This window comes from Aotus nancymaae, unplaced genomic scaffold (genome assembly GCF_030222135.1).
Source record: "Aotus nancymaae isolate 86718 unplaced genomic scaffold, 86718_ANA_hifiasm-v0.15.2.pri h1tg000011l, whole genome shotgun sequence".
Lineage (NCBI taxonomy): Eukaryota > Metazoa > Chordata > Mammalia > Primates > Aotidae > Aotus > Aotus nancymaae.
In genome coordinates, this window is record NW_026988422.1 from 74,984,500 (window position 1) to 75,006,032 (window position 21,533).

At 39.4% G+C, this 21,533-nt stretch overlaps 2 protein-coding genes and 1 pseudogene across 4 annotated transcripts in view; 2 read left to right on the forward strand and 1 right to left on the reverse strand.

The window, feature by feature from the left end:
• CATSPERB (cation channel sperm associated auxiliary subunit beta) overlaps positions 1-21,533 on the reverse strand; it is a 191,023-nt gene that overhangs the window by 62,684 nt on the left and 106,806 nt on the right. For all 3 annotated transcript variants that reach the window (XM_064375157.1, XM_064375158.1, XM_064375159.1), the window contains exons 17-18: positions 2,845-2,999; positions 214-368 (exon numbers count right to left, since the gene is read on the reverse strand). In XM_064375157.1, coding sequence (XP_064231227.1) covers positions 214-368; positions 2,845-2,999 — 310 coding nt within the window. The remainder of the gene's footprint in view (positions 1-213; positions 369-2,844; positions 3,000-21,533) is intronic.
• LOC110569294 (protein FAM98B-like) lies at positions 15,647-16,925 on the forward strand. The gene has a single exon (XM_064374500.1). The coding sequence runs from the start codon at positions 15,654-15,656 to the stop codon at positions 16,923-16,925; it is 1,272 nt and encodes a 423-aa protein (XP_064230570.1). The 5' UTR covers positions 15,647-15,653.
• Positions 20,529-21,013, forward strand: LOC105717769 (ATP synthase subunit d, mitochondrial-like; annotated as a pseudogene).

Genomic DNA, 21,533 nt, shown 5'->3' on the forward strand with positions numbered 1-21,533 from the left:
CTTAGCCAGGCATGGTGGTGTGTGCCTGTAGTGCCAGCTAATCTGGAGGCTGAGGCCAGAGGATTGCTTAAGCCTGGGAGGTTGAGGCTGCAGTGAGCTGTCATCCCTCTACTGTACTCCAGCCTGGATGACAGAGCAAGACTCTATCTCAAAAAAATTTAAAAAGTAGATTCTAGAAACCAATATGCTATCTAAATATATGCAAATCACTACCCGGAGTGGATCACTTTTCCATAGTGTATATTGGTGAACTTCTTGCTGTAGATCGTTTCCTGGGGTTCGTTCTCAGGTACATACGCGAAAAAGATAATTTCATCTAAGGTGGTGTGCTGTGGGGCAAGTGCAGTCTCAAAGCCCATATCTGGAGGCTAGAACCGGAGAAAAGAGAATACTATATTTAAACTACTTTATACTTCAATTGTGACAAAACCCAAATCACAGATTTATTTCCAGTTCACATTAAAACAATACTAGTTTACTTATCAATTGAGGAAATACATCAACATGTTCTGTTGGAATATTCATGTATGTGCAAGGGAAGAGGTATTTTCCTGTTAAGGAGGAATGGAAGTTCTGATGAATAAGATTTGGTGTAAGATTCCTGTGCTCTTCGTGGATGGTTGGAGCAAAAGGGTACATGGAAACTTGACTCACATTGTGTGTGTGTGTGAGGAGCCTGGAGATGCAGATTTTAGAACTGGGTTCTTATTTGGAGTTTTATTTAGGAAAAGGCCTGTGAAATCCCTGTCCTCACTTACTGTTCCCGATCTCGTGCTAGAGACTCTGGACAGCTGCTTTCTGAGTCTCCAAACTGGCAGCATATGCCATTCTCCTTTCCTGACTCACAGACCTCCTCCTGCAGTCTACCCAGGCACTTCTGGCCCAGATTTCTGATCTACAGGGCTTTCTTTTCAACACACCTTTCTCCAATCCTGACCCTGTCCTGCCTGGGGAACCTTTAGGGGAGAGAAAAGAGGTAGGGACCATCCCGAAAGGGGATGTTGGAGTTGACTTTGTTGCTACGAGACAAGGTGTGGGTGGTAGATCATGCAGACTGGCTGGGGACACATCCATCCCATAATGCCTCCAAGACTCATCTTCTGTCATGCCTTTTTTCCTAGTTACTGAATTTTGGGAATGCACTGAGGAGAAATGGGAAATAGATGCCAGGAAAATAAATGTGGGACTGAACCAAATGGTTTGAGGACTCTTGAAAATCACTGAAATGGCTAAAACTTTTCTGTATGACATTGTAGTCTGGGAGTAGCAAGCGTATCCTAGGGAAAGTGTATGCAAGCCCAGTGGAAGGCAGCAGGGCGGCTGAGAGCACAGGCCCCGGTGAGGCCAGTTCCCTGGGATAGATGTCTAATCCCAGTAACTAACCAGCCTCCCTGTGCCTCACTTTCCTCATAAGTGAAATAGGAATAAATAGTTGTTATAAAAATTAAGAGCTCCAACACTGTAATAAGAGCTAGTGATTATTTTATCCAGAGAGAATGCATGCATAGTTTGTTTGTGGAGAGGGGAGTGACATTGTTGACTGTGGCTTCCTCAAACTTGGCCTGAGTCTACAAATTCTTGTAGGGTTTTTTTTTTTTTTTAATAATCTAAACTTTCACATAAGGGAAATAAGATACTTCCTACAAATTGTGAAATTGGTGAAAAATTGAGGTAAATGCTTTTTTTTTTCGGTTAATTCTATCCTCTTGCTCACATCATTCACTTTGTATAAATGTTGAATCCACACCCCAGACTTGAGCAAAGACACAGGGAGTCACATGGTGGTATCTTAACTCTGCCATGGAAGTTCCAACCCTCGTTCTCTATGCGTGTCTCAGACAGGGGAAGCTAACGCACCATCCTCTTAACTGCAGTTTTGGCCTGGTAATTGGAATGATCTTTTAAAACCAGATTCATCCTTTGTTCCATTTCCTTTAAGTCAACGGGCAGGTTTTACTAACCCTAGTCAAAAATATTTTATAATTTTCTGATGGCTTGAGAGTGTTCATTTTTATAACTGGTGCCTGAGGATGAGCTATTTTCACAAGTAGCATATTACACATTAAATATTATAAAAGCCTGTATTAAGTGTCATCTGTAAAGAAGAGAACTCCTTTTTATGTTGTCACTAGAAAAAGAAGAAACCAGGTGGCAGGGTTAATAGGAAAGAAGAAAGGTAGACCACAGCTCATGTTCTTTTTTTTTTTTTTTTTTTGAGGCAGGGTCTTACTCTGTTGCCCAGGCTGGAGTTCAGTGGCATGATCACAGCTCACTTCAGCCTCAACTTCCCAGGTTCAAGGGATCCTCTTGCCTCAGCCTCCTGAGAAGCTGGGACTACAGATGAATGCCACCATACCAGGCTAATTTTTGTATTCTTTTGCAGAGATGGGGTTTCACCTCATTGCCCAGGCTAGTCTCCAACTCCTGGGCTCAGGCAATCTACCCACCTCGGCCTCCCACAGTGCTAGGATTACAGGCATGCGCCATGGCACCTGGCCTCACAACCCATGTTTCTTCAGGGTCAACCTTAGGAGGTAGAGAATCAACCCTACCTTGGCCTGGGCTGGGAGTAACGGTTCTAGCTTAGAATGTCTAGTGGTATTCTGCTGTGCAGATATTTGCATGAAGATATTCTAGGTGGAACTGAAGCTATATAGCCCCACATGGGACTTGGTAGAAGATTTGGAGATGTTGGTGGCACATAGAGGTTTTTCCTTTCATTAAATAGAGCAAACTGCATTAATGAATTTGTCCCAATGAAAATACTTTCCCATTATTCTGTGTATTGAATGTGGCATCTATTCTTAAAATAAGGCAAATTGTTTCAATGCATTATATACTGACCTGTCCAAAAAGACTTCTCAAATGTCCAAAGGCTGCAGGTGGTCCACTAGCTTCAAAGTGACCCGGAGTCAGCTTATGTAGGAACCCCAAGTGGTCATAGCATAAAGTGAAAATTCTATCATTAACACTTCCAGCTGCAGCGTATCTTCCTACTCCTATTAGGAAATAGAGAGAAGTGTCTTGATACCGATATAATAGAAGCCGAAAAATGTTAATACCATACCTTGTAAAGACATCTTCATTTACACTAAGAGGTGGAAGTAGGGCCCTGAGATGCCTGAATTAGGAAAATGAATGTTAGTTGTTAAGTCCCTGGGAAGTCTTCTCCAGACTCCACATCATTACAGAACCTGTTCACTGAAGTAGGTGAAGAAACAAACAGAAGGATGTTTAATTAAGAGATCTAGAGGAGAAGGGTTAGGTCTCTGTAATATTGGTTTCTCTTCCTATTACCAGCAAATCAGATTCCTGAAGAAGTAAAAGGCAGTGAGAAAACAGCCCTTAGGAAGGCAAGGGGAATCATCAGTAGACACTGTGTCACTAAGTAATACTAAGGTTAATATGCTGAGCCAAACTGGACATCCTGTGGTTCTCTCATCCTTTGGGCACCACGTTGAGAGGCACTGTCAGTAGTCAGATGGTGCAGCAGCATTCACTTAGCCAAGCAGACACTGGTCCTGAGACAGGGTCCCCTCCCTTGGAAGGAGCTAGAGTGAAAGATCATGGCTCAGGATGAAGAAGGCTAATTTCTGCACACTGCACCCCACCCAAACCCACCCAGTTGGCTCAGGTTCTCCTAGTTTTTTCTACACATTGGAGTGTCCCAGGACTCAGCTTTTAGATTTCTTCTCTCACTATCTTTGAAGATCTCACTCAGTTTTAGGATTTTAAATCCATCTTTAGGTAGATAATTCCCAAATTTAAGTCTACTGTCTAGTGCTGTTCCCTGAAGTCTAGACTTACATAGGCTGACTGCCTTCCAACAGCTTCATTTGATGTTGGTTGGGCCTCTCAAAGTGAACTCATTCCAGACTGAGCTCCTGATCCTCATGCAAACCTCCTCCAGCCCCAGCCTTCCTCACTTTCATTAATGGCAGCTGCATTATTGCTGCTGCTCAGCCCCAAAAACCTCGGTGCCATTCTTAATTCCTCTTTCTCTCACACCCTGTATTTAATCCATCGGCAATCCTATTGCCTCTAGTCTCATAATATACGTAGACCCCATCCACTTCACACCTCTGTCACCACTATCACCCTGTACAAGCCACTGTCATCTCTCTTGTGTCTCCCAATTGGTCTCTGTGATTCTGCCCATAGCTCCCTTCAGTCTATTCGCAAAAAAGCATCCAAAGTAACACTTTTAAAATGTTAAGTTGCTTCATCCACTCCCCTCATCAAAACTCTCCATGGCTTCAACCTCTTTCTCAGTAAGAGTCAAAGTCCTTGCAATGCCCTCCAAAGGCCACCGTGGTCTGAATTCCAGTCCCTCTCTGACTTATCGTCTATGACTTTCTGCGATGCTTACTCTGCTCCAGCTATACCAGCCTGAGGTTGTCTAGGTCCACAATTAGATAATCTGTTACAGAAACAGCTATCTTCCTTCCTCTCCAACCTTATACTTTTAATACATTGTTCTTGCCTGTCTAGGCTAATTCAGCCCTGCAATACAATGATGAATAGAGGTAGTGGTAGATGCCAGAGCAAAAGCTTTTGGTGTGTTATTGTAAAATCTGATTGGATATTTGTTATAGCTTCTTTCCCCCCAGATACTCTTAATCAAAAAGTTACCTTCTGTTCTTGCTTTAATAAGTGTTTGTTTAAAAAATCATGAATGGCCAGGGGTGGTGGCTCAGGCCTGGAATCCCAATGCTTTGGGAGGTTGAGGCAGGCAGATCACCTGCAGTCAGGAGTTTGAGACCAGCGTGGCCAACATGGTGAAACCTCGTCTCTACTAAAAATACAAAGATTAGCTGGGTGTGGTGGTAGGCACCTATAATCCCAGACAATGCAAAGCAGGGCTGCAAATCTCATAGAAGCCTTCCAATAGCCATAACCTCTCAGACAGGTTTTTTTCTCTCTTTTTCTTTTCCTACCCACTTAACAACAAGATGACTTTGTTGTATTCCTTGGGGATGTCTGTGAGGGTGTATGGATTTACCTCTGATTCATCGTTATCCTAAGGGTAGAGCCCTTAGGGGTTCTGGTGTATGGTGGGGCACACCATCTATCATTCTCACTACCTGGGTAGACTCAGGGCCATGTACCAAATTCAAAGAGTAAGTTTGCAGGAATTTGTGAATCTCTTCAGGTCAAAACGACTTTGGCACTGTGTGCCCTATTTACCTCTCCAAGTGTATTTAGCCTGTTCTTATGCTGCTAATAAAGATGTACCTGAGACTGGGTCATTTATAAAGGAAAGAGATTTAATTGACTCACAGTTTCACATGGCTGGGGAGGAGCAAAGTCACAACTCACATGGTAGCAGGCAAGAGAGCTTATGCAGGGGAACTCGCTTTACAAAACCATCAGATCTTGTGAGACTTATTCACTACCACCAGAACAGCATGGGAAAGACCTGCCCCCATGATTAAATTACCTCCCCCCAGGTCCCTCCCACAACACATGGGGATGATGGAAGCTACAATTCAGGGTGAGATTTGGCTGGGGACACAGAGCCAAACTAAGTTTTTGTTTTCCCTTAGATTTTGGCCTGGTTGTTTCTATCAGCTTTTCAGGTTATCTATCTATCTATCTATCCATCCATCCATCCATCCATCCATCCATCTATCTATCTATCTATTTATTTGAGATGGAGTCTTGTTCTGTCGCCCAGGCTGGAGTGCAGAGGTACAATCTCAGCTCACTGCAACCTCTACCTCCCGGGTTCGAATGATTCTCCTGCCTCAGCCTCCTGAGTAGCTGGGATTACAGATGCGCACCACCATGCCCAGCTAACTTTTGTACTTTTAGTAGAAACAAGGTTTCACCATTTTGGTCAGGCTGGTCTCGAACTCTTGACCTCATGATCCGTCCATCTTGGCCTCTCAAAGTACTGAGGTTACAGGTATGAGCCCCCATGCTCGGCCTCAGGTTATCAATTTACAAAACAGTTTATCTAAGTATTTTGTTAGATAAATTATTCTCAGCAGTAAAGTGATGCCGCAACTGGAAATGGAAGTCCCTTGGATACTATGTTCTGTGGATGATGTTCATTGTGTCATTACTCATCCAGTTGCCCTATGCATAACTCTTGACTATACCCACTTCCGTCTATTTTACAGCCAATCCTTCGCAAACTCCCACCACTTTCATTCATAATTTGCCATTGTTTTCTCCATATTTGTGGCCACTCTCCTAATCCAGATCCTCATCATCACACGTAAACTTTTACAATAGCCTCTTATCAACATACCACTTGGCCTAAAATCTCACATTTTCCAGTATATTCCCCTATATGATCTTTCTAAAATACAAATGTGATTATGTTAATAGTCTCTTAGTAGCATGATGAAATTCTTAAGCTTGACTCAAATGGAAAACTGGGTTCAGCTTACCTTTATGGTCTCATCATCAATGAGTCATCCCTAGGAAACATAATTTAGCTATAGTATACTACATGTGCCATGTATTTCAACACAATGTCTTAATTCTGCTACATGGAATGTTCCCTTATACTTTTATCTTGATCTTTATGTATAAAGACTGAACACAGTCAATTTCAAATGTATTCTACTTTGGCACGTCAGTTGATTTCTTCTCATGTTCCTTATAATTCAGTTTTTTATATCTACAAGATATATTATTTTAGGGCATTGATTCAATAACAATATATTTTTACTATTCATATTTTATCACAGAAAGAACTTTGTTTATTGAATACTTTCAGCCTAAAACACTTGCTCTGTGTGAATATTAACATTACTGCCTCTATTTTCTCTCCCAGCATGTTTGGCATACTTGTTTGAATCTTTAATTATATTTTTTTCTCTCTACTTAAGCTTTAAGTTTTTTACTCCTGGCAACATATTTCAAGATTTTAAAATCCAAAACGAGACCCTGTCTTTAACGGAGAAATGTAGGTTACCCTCAGATACCTGCTCATTCCCTCATCTGCTTCAGGGTCGCTCACCCTGGCCACAATACATGCTACACTACAGCCACACAGCACACCCTTCACCTGGCACTTCCTATTCACCTTACCTTATTATTATTTTTTTCCTGTGTAGCATTTATCTTATATACAGCCTATTTTGATTTACTTGTTAATTATTAGTCTCTTCTGACAAGTGTGTAAATTCCACAGGAAAAGAGAATGCTGTACCCTTAGTGGCTGAAACAGCACCTGGCCTATATGAGGTACTGAATAAATGCTGCTGAATAAGTGAATCCATAACATTTATGGTGATAACTGTAGACCAGCTCTACTTTTGGTTATTCTATTTTGTGCTTTGTACATTTTCAGGTTTGTCTTCTTTTTTCTTTTTTTATGTCTGTTTTTAAGGTTATTCTGTTTCCTTTGCTTTAATACACATATGCAAACTTAAATGTGTGTGTGTGTGTGTGTGTGTGTGTGTGTGTGTGTGTGTGTGTGTGTGTGTAGAGACTGAGTCTTGCTATGTTGCCCTGTTGGTCTTGAACTCCTGGGCTCAAGCGATGCTCCCACCTTGGCCTCCCAAGGTTCTGGAATTCAAGCATGAGCCATCACATCCAGCCTTCTTTTGCTTTTTAAAACTTGTAATGTACACATGTTTTTTTCTTGTTGTTGTTTGTTTTTTGTTTTTTTGAGACAGAGTTTCACTCTGTCACCCATGCTGGAGTGCAGTGGCATGATCTCGGCTCACCGTAACCTCCGCTTCCCAGGCTCAAGTGATTCTCCTGTCTCAGACTCCTGAGTAGCTGGGACTACAGATGACCACCAGCATGCACATTTTAAAAAATTCCACAAATGATCACAATAAAGGATTCCAAAAAATGTCCTAACTCCACGTAAAGTTAAACTCAGATAAAGAGATAGTATTTTGGACTGCCTTTTAGGGATGGCAAAATTTTGGCTTTCTTGGTTTTAACTTTTTGTTATTCTCCTAACCTTTTAAATTCTTGATTATTTTATCATGCAGTTCTGAGAGACTCTCAATGTGTTTTTGTTTTTTGTGTCTATAATAGTCATGATTATTTCTTCTGAATCACGTGTAGTCAAGGTTTTTTCTTATGCTCCTGTGAGCTTTTCAGTAGCAAACTTTGCTGATGTAATTGCTAAGGTTCAATATGCCATATTTTGTGGATAAACATGGCAAGAGATGCTTGTTTCACATTTTAACAGCTTGGTAATTGAGACATGTCCTATAATTGGTGTGTCTTACAATCATTGTCAGCCAGAGGGCACTCAAACCATAGTGGTCAATTGCCTACCCATGCACGTACTTTGTCTCAGTCATTTATACTGTCATCACTTTAATTGAGTTTCCTGGATCATTGATGCAATACATGTTGAGTTTTACTGCTGCTTAAAGTGCTTTCAAAAATATTACTTTATAATTTGGCATAGAAACAAAGTTATTGTGAGTGCAGAGAAGAAAACAAAGCAATAGGACATATGTTTATCAGTAAAGCCAGTGTCACGAGAAATCACCATAATTTGTTGTAGAAGAATTGCACGTTTTCTTTTAGAGAATGAATATGAATAATGAGTTGAGTTGGTTACAAATTCTTAGGTGAAACTAATTTTTTTTGGAAGTTCTATATTAGAAAATGTGAGAGGCATTGCTGCAGCAGAAGAATCCAAGGCTGGCTTGATTTTTGTTCTTTAAAATTGATTTACATTTTTCATTTCAAATAATTCAGAAGAGTGTTTTCGCTTTTAGTATTAGTTTGTTTCGCTTTTTGCTCAAAAAATTAATGTCATTATTGATTTTGGTTTCCTTTGCTCTTTCAATTTTTTTGTATTTATTCATCCATCCATCCATCCATTTCTATCAGAGGGCTATACTGTGCCAGGAACTGTAGATAAAAGAGAGAAACATACAGCCACCATTTCTGATCATCACTGGAAATTCCTACATTTGTAGTTTCTGAATCGTTAGCATCTGTATTTATTATTTTAGATTCTTTCCACTTGTTCATTCTACATCTGGATATGTTTCTATAGTTTATATGTATAATTTTTATTGACAAATTTTCTTAGGTGTTGATTGTTTTTACTGTTTCCAACATTACCTTGCTAGGTCTATTTTGATTTTGTTTCACAATATGTGCTGTTTATTCTCTATTTGGCCATTCCTCCAGCTCCACTCTCAGACTTTCTCCTTCCTGTTTGGTGCAATGGAAGACTGATTCCTATGAACTGCAATCTTTGTGCTATTTCCAGTTGACTCCTGATTGGGTTTGGCAAATGAAATGCAGCAGCAGGAGTTAAGAAAGGGGAAGGAGACAGAAATTAAAGTAGTTTTCACCCTCCTTCTTCTTGCGTTGGTGGTGTGTTTCTGTGGTGGCTGTGAGCTTCCTAGACTACACCTCTTAAAGGGTGGTCCCTATTCCATTCCAGCTTTGACTGGCCTTTAGTAATGCCATCTATCTATATGTCATCTACCTATCTTATCCCTTTAAGCAAAGAGACTGTAACATCTTTCTCCCATTACTAGTCTCTGGATATTTTAATATCACTGTTGCGCCCTTTAACCATGTCCACCCTCTGCAAATAGTATCCTTATAAGGGTTCTTCAGTTAAAAGACCAGAGAGGAATTATGTTTCCTGTCTGGTCCAAAACGGCAGGATATAGTGTTTTTACCAAAAATGTCCATAGGACATAGAATATAGAGGTGGGATTCTGGGACTGAGTTACCTGTATACTTAATGAATGAACAGATGACCTCTTATGCCTGGCAAACCATAGCAAGCAAGGGCTTCACAATTACTAGATTATCTCTGTGGAGAGCGTGGGATGGAGTATCTGTGGAAGGGTAAAACTTGCAGTCCAGTGGAGTAGCTGCAGTTGATTACAATAACAACCATGGTTTTTACAGAGATCGTGGGGTGGCATGACTTTTATGGATATATTGGAGAGCTTCCAAAGCTAAAAGAAAAGCTTAGGACCTTGAATATTCAATTCAAGGCCAGAGTAGAGGCTCTGGCAGTTATACAGGGAAAAAATGAACCTCACTTTGTAACATATATAAAATTAGAGACTTTACATTTGATCTGTATATAAAATCTAAAACAATCAATCTCCAGAATAAAACAGCGCATTTTCATAGCTTTGGGAAAGGCAAAGAATTCTTAAATAGAATACAAGAGGTAAAAGGTACTAATCATAAAAGGAAAGATTGATCAATTGAGCTTTTAAAAATTAACAATTGGCTGGGTATGGTGGCTCATGCCTGTAATCTCACCACTTTAGGAGGCTGAGGCAGGTAGATCACAAGATCAGGAGATCGAGACCATCCTGGCTGACATGGTAAAACCCCATCTCTACTAAAAAAATACAAAAATTAGCTGGGCGAGGTGGTGCGTGCCTGTAATTCCAGCTACTAGAGAGGCTGAGGCAGGAGAATTTTCTGAACCAGGGAGTTGGAGGTTGCAGTGAGCCAAGATTGCACCACTGCACTCCAGCCTGGTGACAGAGCGAGACTCCATCTCAAAAAAAATTAATAATCTTTGTTCAAAAGATACCATGAAGAAAGTACATAAGACAAGCCACTAATTATAAGAAAATATTTCCAATTCATATTTCTAACAAAAAATCAGATCCATAATACATTAAAATCTCATAGAAATCATTAAGGAAAGTAATTCAAATAAAAAAAGAAAAGTAAATCAAAACTTGATTCAAAAAAGACTTGAAAAGAATTTGCAAAAAGAATACAAAAATGAACATATGAACATATGCTTGACATTATTACTCATGCAAACTAAATCTTCAATGAAATACCATTAGGCTGGATGCAGTGGCTCACACCTGTAATCCCAACATTTTGGGAGGCCTGCCTGGACAGATCACTTGAGGCCAGGAGTTTGAGACCAGCCTGACCAACATGGTGAAACCTGTCTCTACTAACAATACAAAAAAAAAAAAAATTAGCCAGGCTTGGTGGTGGGTGCCTGTAATCCCAGCTATTTGGGAAGCTGAGGCAGGAGAATTGTTTGAACCCAGGAGGCAGAGTTTGCAGTGAGCCGAGATTGCACCACTGTACTCCATCCTGGGCAACAGAGTGAGACTGTCTGAAAAAAAAAAAAAAGATACCATTACACATTGATCATAATGGCTTACATTTTAAAGACTAGGCCGAGCATGGTGGCTCGTGCCTGTAATCCCAGTACTTTGGGAGGCCAAGACAGGAGGACTGCTTGAGCCTAGAAGTTTGAGACCAGCCTGGGCAACATGGCAAGACCAAAATCACTACACAAAATAAAAAAAATCAGCCGAACCATGGTGGAGTGCACCTGTGGTCCTTGCTACTCAGGAAGCTGTGAGAGGATCACTTGAGCCCAGAAGGTTGAGGCTACTGTGAGCTGTGTTCAAGCTACTGCACTCCAGCCAGGGAGTGAGACCCTGTCTCAGAAAAAAAAGAAGAAAAGAAAGACTAACAATACTAAGTGTTGACTAGAAGGGGGATCAACTGGAACTCCCTCACATTGCTGGTGGAAGAGCAAATTGATACAATCACTTTGGAGTAATGTTGGCAGCACTTAAGATTTTTTTTTTCACAAAAAGATAAACAAATATAAACTTAATGATGCAACAATTCCATTCCTAGGTATACATCCAACAGAAAAGAAAGATTATGTCCAGCAAGAGATGTATACAAAAATGCTAATCACTGCCTTATTTATGATAAGCCTCAAATGGAAACAATGCAAATATCCATCAGCAGTAGAATGGATAAACATAGGATAGTATATTCGTACAACTGAAGAGTACACAGCAGTGAAAAAGGATGAATTACTAATACATGCAACTTTATGAAGAAATCTTGCAGTCATAATGTTGACTGAATAAGTCAGACACAGACACATTTATACTGTACAATTCCATTTGTATGATATTCAAAGTTATGTAAAACTAATCTATAGTATTATAAATGATAATAACAGCTACCTTTAGAGGTACACAAATGAAAAAAAAAAAAAAAGTAGGCCAGGCGCAGTGGCTCATGACTGTAATCCCAGCCCTTTGGGAGGCTGAGGCAGGAGGATCACTTGAGGTCAGGAGTTTGAGACCAGCCTGGCCAACATGGTGAAACCCTGTCTCTACTAAAAATGTGGTGTTGCCTGCCCGTAATCTCAGCTACTCGGGAGGCTGAGGCAGGAGAACTGCTTGAATCAGGGAGGTGGAGGTTGCAGTGAGCTGAGATCATGCCACTGCACCAATCTGAGCAACAGAGCAAGACTCTGTCTCAAAAAAAAAAAAAGTGGCAAAAGGGAGCTTTCTGGAATACTGGAAATGTTCCACATCATGTTCCTAACAATACTCACAATTACTTTAATTTATTTCACAATCATATGATGCCTGATCACCAGAATCTTAGGTTGACACAGCTGCTGTCTCAACACATGATTCAGATATATAAACCACAAGGATTAATCTTGATACTGACTTAAATTAAACAGAAGCTTTATTGACAGAATAGAGAATAAATAGAGTGGTGAAGATCTGGAGAAATAGAATCAGGATTTTGTGGTCTCTCCTTATCCTCAAACAAGGAAGGACCAATAGAGGAGATTGTATGACTGTAAAACTGCCTTTGCTGGTGAATATCAAGGACAAAATATTGAGGACTACAAAACCATGCTTTTTGAAGTTAGATCAGAAGCCTTTAGAAACTTTATCATTTAAAATCATATCAGAGACTGAATATCAGAAGAAACTGGTTATACAATCAAAAATGCTGCATGTTAAAAACAAACAAAAAAACACACCCTCTGTCTTGTCTTGGTGAAAGTATTTTTCTAATTCCTGTTAGACATATTAAAATATCTCCAAGTCCACCTTAATCTCAAAACTTACCCAATAATCTATAAAAGTCCACTATTGAGTCAATATTGAGAAAAGGAATGTAAATCAACAAATTCCTGAAGACTCTCAGTAATACCCACCTAACAAGTAAGAAGGTGTATTGGTCCATTTTCATGCTGCTGATAAAGACACACCTGAGACTGGGCAATTTACAAAAGAAAGAAGTTTAATTAGATTTACAGTTCCACATGGCTGGGGAAGGTCCCACAATCTTGGCAGAGGGTGAAAGGCACTTCTTACATGGTGGCGGCAAGAGAGAAATGAAGAGGAAGCAAAAGCAGAAATCCCTTATAAATCCATCAGATCTTGTGAGACTTATTCACTACCATGAGAATAGCACAGGAAAAACCAGCCCCTGTGATTCAATTACCTCCCCTTTGGTCCCTCCTACAACATGTGGGAATTCTGAGAGATAAAATTCAAGTTGAAATTTGGGTGGGGACACAGCTAAACCATTTAAGAATATGACAAGTGGATGAGAAGATATCAAAAGGAAAAGTAAAGGGAAAAATCAGGCCCTCATGAGTGAAACCAGGTTTACCACTTTCCAGAGCATTTTACTGAGTTGAGAAAAATGGGTCCAAGTCCTATCTAAAAGAAGTGAAGCAGATGGGTCTCAAGAATAATTTACCTACACTATGTTAGAGCAAATAGAAGATCTGACCAGTGCTACACCTTTAATGATGAACTTGATGGAAACAGGAAGAGTGGGAGGAATAGAAGGAGAAGAAGAAGAAAGGAAGGAAAAGGGATAAAGAAGAAGGTGAGTGAATAGAAGAGAGGTGTGGGGAAGATTAGGAAGGGAGGGATTATAGAAAGGAGACTGAGCAAGATGACTGAATAGAAGCCTCTAATGATTATCCACCCCCGCAGGAACATCAAATTGAACAATGATCCACACAAGAAAGCACCTTCATAAGAACCAAAAATCAGCTTGGGTACCAGGTTGGCCACAGTGGACAGTGCACCAAGTGGGCTCCTAGGGTCTCTGATTCCAGGACTTGGCTCTTGGATGGTATTTCTAAACCTGCTCTGGAACAGAGTGGGGCCACTGCCATGAAAGGAGAAACCCAAGACTGACAGCATTCACCACAATCTGACTGAAGAGCCTTTGGGCCTTGAGTGAACAGTGGCAGTAGCCAGGAGGTAACTGCCATGGGCTTGGGGTGGTGGTGACCTTGTAGAAAGACTGCTCTGCTTTAGGATAAAGCAGGGAAGAGTAGGAAAGATTTTTGTCTTGCAGCTTGGGTGCCAGCTCAGCCACAGTAGAACAGAATACCACATAGACTCTAGGGTTCTCAACTTCCTTGGCTCCCAGATGGCATTTTTGGACCTAGCTGGGGCTGGGGGCAACTCACTGACCTGAAGGGAAGATCATACCCTGGCTGGATTCATCACCTGCTGACTATAGAGCTCTTGGGCCTGGAGTGAACATAGGTAGTAGCCAGGCAGTGGGCATTGTGGGCCTGGGCAAGACCCAGTGCTGTGCAGGCTTTGGGTTTGACCCAGTGTGGTCCTAGTGGTGGTGGCTACAGGGGTGTTTGCATCACCCTTCTTCTAGCTCCAGACAGCTTAGCACAGAGAAAGAGACACTATTTATTTGGGGGAAAGTAAGGTAAGAGAACAAAAGCCTATTCCTGGTAATACAGGGAGTTCTCCTGGATCTTATACAAGACCACCAAGGCAGTACTTCTACAAGTTAGCAATAGCCAAAGCATTACTAGGCTTGAGGTACCTCCTAATGCAGATACAACTACAGTGACCAAAGACTTAGATCACAACACTCAAGTCCCTTTGAATGCTTGGAAAGCTTTCCTAAGAAGGACAGGTACAAACAAGTCCAGACATGAAGACTACAATAAATACCAAACTCTTTAACCTCCAAACACCAATCAGTGTCCACAAGCATCAAGACCATCCAGAATATGACCTCCAAAGGAACAAAATAAGGCACCAGAGATCAATCTTGGAGAGACAGAGATATGTGACCTTTTAGACAGAGAATTCAAAATAGCTGTTTTGAGAAAACTCAAGGAAGTTCAATATAATACAGAGAAGGAATCCATAATCCTGTCAGATAAATTTAACAAAGAGATTGAAACAATTAAAAAGAATCAAGCAGAATTCTGAAGCTGAAAAATGCAATTGATATACTGAAGAATTTATCAGGTCTCTTAATAGCAGAATTGATCAAGCAGAATAAAGAATTAGTGAGCTTGAAGACAGGCTACTTGAAAATACACAATTAGAGGAGATGAAAGAAAAGAGAATAAAAAGGAGTGAAGCATGATTATAAAATCTAGAAAATAGTCTCAAAAGGGTAAATCTAAGAGTTATTGGCCTTAAAGAGGAGGTAGAGAAAGAGAGAGGGATTGAACATTTATTCAAAGGAATAATAACAGAGAACTTCCCAAACTTAGAGAAAGATATCAATATTCAAGTACAAGAAGGTAACAGAGCACGAAACAGATTTAAGCCAAAGAAGACCATCTCAAAGCATTTAATAATAAAATTCCCAAAGTAAATAAAGGATCCTAAAAGCAGCAAGAGAAAAGAAACAATAACATACAAAGGAGCCCCAATACATCTGGTAGCAGACTTTTCAGTGGAAACCTTACAGGCCAGAAGAGAGTGCCATGACATATTTTTTAAAAATCTTTTATCCTAGAATAGTATATCTAGGAAAAATGTCTTTCAAACATGAAAAAGAAATACTTTCCCAGATAAAAAATGAAACCTGAGGGATGTCATCAACACCAGACCTGCCCTATAAGAAATGCTAATGGGGGCCAAAGGACCATGAGAGGGCCGGAGCCAGCTCCTGAACCAACGATGGAGGGAGACGTGCTGGACACACTGGAGGCGCTGGGGTATAAAGGACCATTGTTAGAAGAACAAGCCCTTACAAAGGCTGCAGAGAGTGGATTATCTTCACATGAATTTTCAGAGCTCTGTATTTGGTTAGGCTCTCAAATAAAATCGTTATGCAACTTAGAAGAAAGTATCACATCTGCTGGAAGAGATGATCTAGAGAGCTTCCAGCTTGAGATAAGTGACTTTTTAAAAGAAATGGCATGTCCGTATTCTGTACTCATATCGGGAGATATTAAAGATCGTTTAAAAAAGAAGGAAGACTGTTTGAAACTTCTATTATTTTTAAGTACAGAACTTCAAGCTTCACAGATATTACAGAACAAGAAACATAAAAATTCTCAATTAGATAAAAATAGTGAAATTTATCAGGAAGTTCAAGCTATGTTTGATATACTTGGTATACCCAAGTCAACAACTTCTGACATTCCGCTTATGCTAAACCAAGTGGAATCAAAGGTGAAAGATATTCTCTCAAAAGTCCAGAAAAATCATGTGGGAAAACCACTGCTGAAAATTGATTTAAATTCGGAACAGGCAGAACAACTGGAAAGAATCAATGAAGCTCTCTGCTGTGAATATGAGTGCCGCTGGCGAATGTTAATGAAACGATTAGACGTGACAGTTCAGTCATTTGGATGGTCTGATAGAGCAAAGGTAAAAACAGATGATATAGCAAGAATTTATCAGCCTAAGCATTATGCTTTGTCACCCAAGACAACAATTACAATGGCGCATTTACTTGCTGCTCGTGAAGATCTATCCAAGATCATTAGGACAAGTAGTGGTGCCAGCCAGGAGAAGACCGCATGTGCCATTAATAAGGTGCTGATGGGAAGAGTGCCTAACAGGGGAGGCCGGCCAAATGAAATTGAACCACCACCCCCAGAAATGCCCCCTTGGCAAAAGAGACAAGAAGGTGGTGGTGGGAGGGGTGGTTGGGGTGGTGGTGGTGGAGGTGGCGGTCGAGGTGGTGGTGGTGGGGGAGGAAGAGGTGGCTGGGGGGGTGGAGGAGGTTGGGGAGGGGGTAGGGGAGGGGGAGGAGGATGGGGGGGCAGAGGGGGAGGGGGAGGTGGTAGAGGAGGTTTCCAAGGCAGGGGAGATTATGGTGGAAGAGGGGGCTATGGTGGAAGAGGCTATGGAGATCCATATGGAGGTGGTGGTGGTGGCGGTGGTGGAGGTGGATATAGAAGATACTAAAAACTATAAAAACTAGATAGCAGTGCTTGCTTCTTTATAGATACGTTAGACGTAGTGTTCTAAATAACATACTTGAATATCATCTTTGAGGTAAACACCATGTTAGACTTCCTGGTGATACCATTCTTGAATTGGTTAATATGTAAGAACAGTGTTTTTTACTACCAGTTGATCTCTCAAGTGAAGTGATGACTTTTTCTGTATTCTGTGTACCCTTGAGCATGTTGTGTCTTTTTAAAAAACAAAAAAAGAACAAAAATTATTTTTTAAACTGTAAATATTTATTACCATCAAACTTGGAAAATGGAAAGTATTTTATTGTCATGATTGAATTTAGATTGTTACCTGTATTTTGTTCAGGTTTGAGACTTAAATGACCCCACCTGTAATGGAAAGGAATATAGACCCTTGCCTCAAAAAAAAAAAAAAAAAAAAGAAAAAGAAAAAAAAGAAATACTAAAGGAAATACTTCAAGCATAAATAAAAGAATATTAACAAGCAATAAGAAATCATCTGAAGGTAAAAAACTCACTGGTCATAACAGGTACACAGAAAAACACAGAACATTATAACATGTTAATTACGGTGTGTAAACTACTCATGTCTTGAGGAGAAAAACTATAAGACAAACTGATCAAATATTGTAAGTACAACAACTTTTCAAGACATATCAGTTTAAAATAATGAGTTTTATAAGATATTATGGTAACCTAGAATTTGAAAACATACAACAGATATATGAAAATAAAAAGCAAGAAATTAGAAGCAGAATTGATCAAGCAGAATAAAGAATTAGTAAGCTTGAGGACAGAAATTAAAACATGCTACCAGAGAAAATTGCCTTCACTAAAAGAAAGATGGGAAGGAAAGAAAGAAGGAAGGGAAGACCACAAAAAAACTAGAAAAAAATTAACTAAATGTCAGGAGTACGTTCTCACTTATCAATAACAACATTTAATGTAAATGGACTAAACTCCTCAATCAAAAGACATAGAGTGCCTGAACAGATTAAAAACAAAAGTCCTAGTGATCTGTTGCTTACAAGAAACACATTTCACCTATAAACACACATATAGACCGAAAATAAAGGGATGGAAAAATATATTCCATGCAAGTAGAAACCAAAAAAGAGCAGAAGTCATTATACTTATATCAGACAAAATAGATTTCAAGACAAAAACTATAGAAAGAGAAAAACAAGGTCATTATATAACGATAAAGGGGTCCATTCAGCAAAAGTATATAAAAATTATAAATATACATACACCCAACCCTGGAGCACTCAGATACAGAAAGCAAATATTATTAGAGCTAAGGAGAGAGATAGATCCCAATACAATAACACTTGGAGATTTCAACAACCCATGTTCACCTTTGGACATGATTTTCTGTCTGGACAGGTCATCCAGACAGAAAATCAACAAAGAAACATTGGGCTTAATCTGCACTGTAGACCAAATGGACCTATTAGATATTTATGGAATATTTCAACCAATGGCTGCAGAATGCAAACTCTTCTCCTCAGCACATAGATCATTCTGAGATAAGTAGACCATATGTTAGACCATCCATATTCATATGCAGAAGATATCCATGTGCAGAAGAATGAAACTAGACTTTTCTCCACACACAAAAATCAAATCAAAATGGATTAAAGACTGAAATCTAAAAGCTATAAAATGACTAAGAGAAAACTTTGAGGAAACTATCTGGGACATTAATCTAGGCAAAGATTTCTTGAGTAATATCCCACAAGCACAGGCAACCAAAGCAAAAACAGACAAATTGAATCACATTAAGTTAAAGAGCTTACATACAGCAAAAGAAGCCATCAACAAAGTGAAGAGACAACCCACAGAATGGGAGAAAATATTTGCAAACTACCCATCTGACAAGGAATTAATAACTAGAATATATAAGAATATATAAAAAGCTCAAGCAACAGGAATAAACTAACAATCTGATTTTAAAATGGGCAAAAAATCTGAACAGACATTTCTCAAAAGATGACATACAAATGGCAAACAGGCATATGAAAAGGTGCTCAGTATCACTGACTATCAGAGAAATGCAAATCAAAACTACAATGAGATTACCATCTTACCCAGTTAAAATAGCTTTTATTGAAAAGACAGGCAATAATGAATGCTGGTGAGGATGTGGAGAAAAGGGAACACTTGTACACTGTTGGTGGGAATATAAATTAGTACAATGGAGAGTACATTAGTACTATGAAGAATAGTTTGGAGGTTCCTCAGAAAACTAAAAATAGAGCTGCCATATGACCTAGCAATCCCACTGCTAGGATACACCCCCGCAAAAAGAGATCAGTATATTGAAGAGGTATCTACACTCCCATGTTTATTGTAGCACTATTCACAATAGTGAAGCTTTGGAAGCAGCCTAAGTGTCCATCAATAGATGAATGAATAAAGAAAATGTGGTACATATATACAATGGAGTACTATTCAGCCATAAAAAAGAATAAGATCATGTCATTTGCAACAACATGATTGGAACTAGAGGACATTATTTTAAGTGAACTATGCCAGGCACAGAAAGACAGAGTTTGCATGTTCTCATTTATTTGAGGGAACTGAATATTTTAAAAATTGAACTCATGGAGACATAGAGAGTAGAATAATGGTTACCAGAGGCTGGGAAGGGTAGTGGGGCATTGTGTAGGGGGAGAATAGGGATGGTTAATGGGTACAAAATATCGCTATAAAGAATGAATAAGATCTAGTATTTGACAGCACAACAGAGTGACTACAATCAACAATAATTTGTTGTACATTTAAAAATAACTAGAGGAATATAATGAGATTGTTTGTAACACAAAGACAAGAATAAATTCTTGTGATAGATACCCCATTTACCCCAATATGATTATTACACAGTGTATCCCCATATCAAAATATCTCATGTATCCCATAAATTTGTACACCTATTATGTACCCACAGAAATTAATAATAAATTTTTTTTAGAAAAGGAAGGGAAGAGAAGGAAGAAACCAACAGCATATAAAAGATAAAAAGAATCAAGTTGAGACAAAGCATATCCCAAGATAGGAGGTAAATTTACCTCCATATTCTGCCTCAAAAAATCTTAGTAAGTTAAATTCAACAAAACAAGGTCTCAAAGACTCAATAATAGAACGACAAAATAAAATGAAAATGCAGGTCACAAACATATAGAAATAAATTGAGAATCATGTCCCTTTATCACTCTAGGGTCCTAGGCTGGTTAGCAAAATTCAATTGAGTTGGAAAGGAGTGGGCAACTGTCAATCAATATTAACTGTTTTGAGATTTGTTAAAGGATTCAAAATTACAGCCAGATAGGAAGAATAAATTTTAGTGTTCTATACCACCGAAGGATGGCATAGTTAACACTAATATGTTGTATTGTTTCAAATAGCTAGGAGGAGGATATTGAACATTCCCAATACAAAGAAATGATAAATGTTTGAGATGATGGACATGCTAATACCCTGATCTGATCACTCTACATTATACATATCAAGATAGCACTTTGTGGACCCACTTCTATTACTTGCTGCTATGGACAGTAGGTAACCGGGGTCAGTGAAGGATCCCAAGATGGCTGGGTGAAAATTTGCTCTAAAAAACATTGACTGGATAGCTTTTGGGGAGATCATACCCCAAAAACAAAAGGCCATTGCTAATTCCCTGAAATCCTGGAATGAGACCCTCACCACCAGGTTGGCTGCTTTACCTAGGAATCCACCACCTATCGACTGGGCTTACTACAAGGCCAATGTGACCAAGGCAGGCTTGGTGGATGACTTTGAGAAGAAGTTTAATGCCCAGAACCTTCCTGTACCAGAGGATCAATATATTGCTCAGGTGGATGCTGCAGAAAAAGAAGATGTGAAGTCTTGTGCTGAGTGAGTGTCTCTCTCAAAGGCCAGGATTGTAGAATACGAGAAACAGATGGAGGAGATTAAGAACTGAATTCCATTTGAACAGATGACCATTGAAGACTTGAACAAAGCTTTCCCAGAAACCAAATTGGACAAGCAAAATATCCCTATTGGCCTCATCAACCAATTGAGAATTTATAAAATTGAGTCCAGGGGGAGACTCTGTCCCTTATATTACACATTCTGGACATTAAAAATAGAAATAATTGTACAGTTAAAAAAAAAAGATAGCACTTTGTAAACCCCATGAATATGTGAAATCAATATTTGTTAGTTAAGAAATAAAATTATACTTAAAAATTAACTACTTCTTTTGCTGTGCAAACACTGATAGGAGCTATATAGAGTTGATCGATGAAGCACAAGATTACCAAACGAAGGAGATGAGAGCAGTGTATCATTCACACAACTCCTCCATTACTAGTTGTGTGTCAGTTGTATCAATGTAATCAGCAAAAGTAAGTTAACATTACCTACTTCAGCAAGGTTATTGTGAGTATCGAATGAGATGATATTTGTAACATGCTAAGCACAATTGTAGCTTGACAAGTGGCAGCTGTTATTATTTGGCTTTTAGGACAGTAAAATGTCACTGAAATTGTAAATGAGAACATAGCATGGTGACCTAGTGTTGTCTTTCTTTAGGGCTATTCACAGGATC

Coding starts and splice junctions, on each gene's coding strand:
- LOC110569294 (XM_064374500.1), top strand. CDS start 15,654: ATGAGAGGGCCGGAGCCAGCTCCTGAACCAACGATGGAGGGAGACGTG.